General features: G+C 50.6%; 1 protein-coding gene across 1 annotated transcript; it reads right to left on the bottom strand.

The window, feature by feature from the left end:
• Positions 1-1,278: 1,278 nt before the first annotated feature.
• On the bottom strand, positions 1,279-3,159 carry LOC107301714 (negative elongation factor B-like; the record flags this gene model as incomplete). The annotated part of the gene is made up of 4 exons (XM_015830902.1): positions 1,279-1,586; positions 1,713-1,821; positions 2,366-2,507; positions 3,053-3,159. Coding segments are annotated over 4 exons (499 nt in total), but the record flags the coding sequence as incomplete, so codon positions are not given.
• Positions 3,160-4,121: the final 962 nt, after the last annotated feature.

Raw genomic sequence — 4,121 nt, 5'->3', positions numbered from 1 at the left:
GAAAAAAAAGAGAGAGAGAGAAAAGGAAAGTTTATTCCACGAAGCTCTTTTCAAGGGGAAAGAACTGCTCTGGGTTTGGGTTTTTTTTGTCTTCCCGGGTAAATGGAATGCATGCTGGGGGGAAAGGCTACCTTCCCACGGGCATCCGGCGGGCGAGCGGAGGGCTCCCGTTGGAAAAAAATGCCTTCCCTTTGGAGTTTTAAAACCAGAGTTCCCCCCAGCTCTGGAAGTTTGTCTGATTGGAGAAGATTGTAGCAAGAGGATATTGGGTTGCTAAAAAAAAGAAAGAAAGAAAATGGGGGAAAAAAGAAGCTATTGCTGATAATAGCTCCTTTTGCTGGAAATGTAAGACTCTGGGGGGGGGGGACTTCAGGCATCTCCCTGCAAATGTCTCAGTGTCTCTTTGGTCTTGGTTTGGAGACGTGGCTCATTAAAGCTTTCAACAACCTGAAACTGACCTAGTTTCTACCTGATTTTGCAAAGTTTGGAAGCCTCTCTTTGTCCTTATTGCTAACATAATCCGGTTAAGAACAGAAGCGTCTAAAGAGAACAAACGTGGTTTCTGACACTGCCAGTTTGGGGGTGCACAGCAAGGCTTTCTAGTTGATCCCCAGTTTGGAGGGGTGCGTGCGTGTGTGTGAGAGAGAAGGTGCAATTTGTAACAGAATGACAAGAGCTGGAAGGGACCTTGGAGGTCTTCTAGTCCAGCCCCCTGCTCAAGCAGGCGATTCCTACACATTTCAGACAAATGAGGTTAAAAACCTCCAAGGGATCCAGTTACGGCGCATGCAAAGAGTAAATCAACCACAACGAAAGAGGGGAAGGGAAGAAAAAAAAAAAAGCAAGTGCCAAAACAGAGGCAGGGCTTGGAAAGTTTATTTTTCCTACGCTAAGAAAAAAAAACAAAACCCAAAGCAAAAAAGGAGTGAACAAATTATTCCCCACCTTCTACCGTTTGTTTTGTGCGTTTCCTATAGGCACACAAGAACACACAAGTTTTTTTTTGTTTTGTTTTTTACAAAAATAACATCTGGATTTAAACCTGTCCTGCCCCTCCAGGGCTAATCCAGACACCCTAAACTGGGGGTCTCCAACCTTGGCAAACTGAGAACTGGTGGACTTCGGCAACCGGCTGGCTGAGGGATTCTGGGAGTTGAAGTCCACAAGGCTTAAAAGTCGCCAAGGTTGGAGACCCCTGCCCTAAGCGATCCTCCCCCTCAAAAAACAACAACAATAACCCACTATCTTTAATTGTGCAGCACCCTTCCTGGGAGACACCCACACTGTGGGGATGAGATGCGGAGTAGGCATCTGAGTAGCTGCGTTCAAGGTTGCCCAGGTGACCGTGTCCCAAGCAAGCTGAGTGTGTCCAACCTTTGTCCCTCCGACGCCAGGAATGAGCCTGGCTCTCCCAGAGGGAATTGAGGAGGGGGTGGGGGTTGCATCTATGGTGGAACCGGGGTAGAAGACACTGTTGGGAGGGGCAAATCCATCGGTGGAGCTTCAGCTTCTGGGACGGGGCTAGGCTTGCGGACTTCCAGTTTCTCGCCCAGCTGGTTGTAAAGCTCTTTCACTGCTTCGCTGCTCTGTTCCAAGGAGAAGAGATTTTTTTTTTTAAATAAAAAAATGGTAAATTGCTGGCCTGGAGGAAGAGCAGTGCTTGAGTTACGAGCACAATACAGCCCCCAATTCCCCCCCCCCTCTCCTCCTACCTGCTTGGTTGGTTCCAAGGCCTTCTGCAGCGACTCCAGCCTGGCAGGGAAGACTTTGTGATGGAGGTGAAGCAGCAGCCTCAGCAGGTGACGATGGACGTTGTCCTTCCTGGGACGTGGTGGGAACAGACTGTGGGTGCCCCGGTTTTGAAGCCCTGCAGCTTCTCCCAATCAGAAGACCTAACTATCTTCTCTTCCTTCTTTCTCCTTCCTTCCTTCCTTCCTTCCTTCCTTTCCTTTCCTTCCCTCCCCTAGGCTGCCTTTCCTTTCCTTCCCTCCCTTTCCTTTCCTCTCTTCCCTTCTCATCCCTTCACCCCTTTCCTTCCTTTCTTTTCCTTTCCTTTCCTTTCCTTCCTTCCTTCCTTCCTTCCTTCCTTCCTTCCTTCCTTCCTTCCTTCCTTCCTTCCTTCCTTCCTTCCTTCCTTCCTTCCTTCCCCTAGGCTTCCTTCCCTTTCCTTTCCCTCCCCTAGCCTTTCTTTCCTTCCTTCCCTTCCTTAGCCTTCCTTTCTTTTCCTTTTTCCTTCCTTCTTCCCTTCCCTCCCTTTTTCCCCCCTTCTCTTCTCTTCCCTTCCCTTTCACCTTCTCTTCCCTTCCCCTCACTTCCTGAGGGAAGACAGAACGTGGTCACCTTCTGGAAAGGAGACGGGCGTTACCTGGGGCAGGCAGGCAGGAAGAAGCGGTCGAAAAGGACCCCGCAGAAATCGTCCTGCCCAAATTCGTCGGCCAGCAGGGTGAGGTTGCCTGTGAAGAGGTGCAGGAAAATGTCCCCAAAGGCCAGGTCGTTGAAGGTCTCCGCTGCAAAATGCCGAGAGAGAGAGAGAGAGAGAGAGAGAGGGCGACTTTCAGAAGGTGGGAGGGGGGGGACCCAGTGGTGGGATTCAGCACCGCTTCGGCAGAACCGGCAGCTAATTTTTTCTTGCCCAGGCCCAGAATGGAACTTCCGGAAGTGGCATCCATGCAGAGAACCGGTTGTTCACCAATTTGAATCCCACCACTCCTTCCTTCCTCCCTCCCTTCTTTCCTGTGGTGGGATTCAGCCACTTCGCACCAGTTCGGCAGAACCGGTAGCTATTTTTTTCTTGCCCAGGCCCAGAATGGACTTCCGGAAGTGGCATCCATGCAGAGAACCGGTTGTTCACCAATTTGAATCCCACCACTAAGGGGACCTCTATCTCTCACCCTCTTTCTAAAGAGAGGAGGAGAGAGAGGGGGTGGTGGAATCCACGGCGGATTGCACCACAATGCCTTCAATTTCTTCCTGGCTTAAAGAGCCAGCCGTGCCAGGAGGACGCTTGGCCTGTCTTCTGCCTTTTCACTGAGATAAGGACACGGGGACTTACTCAGAGTTGGGACCAAGCGAAGCAGGGCGTTCTTGTTCCTTTGCTTGGTGATGTGGAGCACGTAGTAAAGGCCCACCTCACAGGCGATCCGCTGTTCTTGGAGAAATCTGGGACACGCGAGAAAGAGCTTCGGCTGCCGTGTTTGTTCGTTCACTCATTCATTCATTCGCTCTCGGTCATTTGTTCGTTCGTTCACTCACGCACTCATTCATTTGGATGCTATCTTTATTATTTTTTACAAATATTACAAGGTGGCAAAGGAACCCGACACACCTGCTTCTCCTACTTTTCCCACAACAGCCCTGTGAGGTGGGTTGGGCTGAGAGGAAGGGGCTGGCCCAAAGTCACCCAGCTGGCTTTCATGCCTTAAGGTGGGACTAGAACTCACCATCTCCTGGTGATCGACCCAAAGTCACCCAACTACATTTCAATGGCTACGGTGGGACTAGAACTCACCGTCTCCTGGTGATTGGTCCAAAGTCACCCAGCTGCATTTCATGGCTACGGTGGGACTAGAACTCACCGTCTCCTGGTGATCGACCCAAAGTCACCCAACTACATTTCAATGGCTACGGTGGGACTAGAACTCACCGTCTCCTGGTGATTGGTCCAAAGTCACCCAGCTGCATTTCATGGCTACGGTGGGACTAGAACTCATCGTCTCCTGGTGATTTACCCAAAGTCACCCAGCTGCATTTCATGGTGGGACTAGAACTCACCGTCTCCTGGTGATTTACCCAAAGTCACCCAGCTACATTTAAATGGCTACGATGGGACTAGAACTCACCATCTCCTGGTGATTGGTCCAAAGTCACCCAGCTGCACTTCATGGCTACGATGGGACTAGAACTCACAGTCTCCTGGTGATTGACCCAAAGTCACCCAGCTGCATTTCATGGCTACGGTGGGACTAGAACTCACCATCTCCTGGTGATTGGTCCAAAGTCACCCAGCTGCATTTCATGGCTACGGTGGGACTAGAACTCACCATCTCCTGGTGATTGGTCCAAAGTCACCCAGCTGCATTTCATGGCTAAGGTGGGACTAGAACTCACCATCTCCTGGTGAT

This window comes from Protobothrops mucrosquamatus, unplaced genomic scaffold, assembly GCF_001527695.2.
Source record: "Protobothrops mucrosquamatus isolate PMUCROS unplaced genomic scaffold, P.Mucros_1.0 scaffold15905, whole genome shotgun sequence".
In the NCBI taxonomy this organism is placed as follows: Eukaryota; Metazoa; Chordata; class Lepidosauria; order Squamata; family Viperidae; genus Protobothrops; species Protobothrops mucrosquamatus.
The sequence above is the reverse complement of the archived record's forward strand: the minus strand, read 5'-3'. Positions and strand labels throughout refer to the sequence as shown.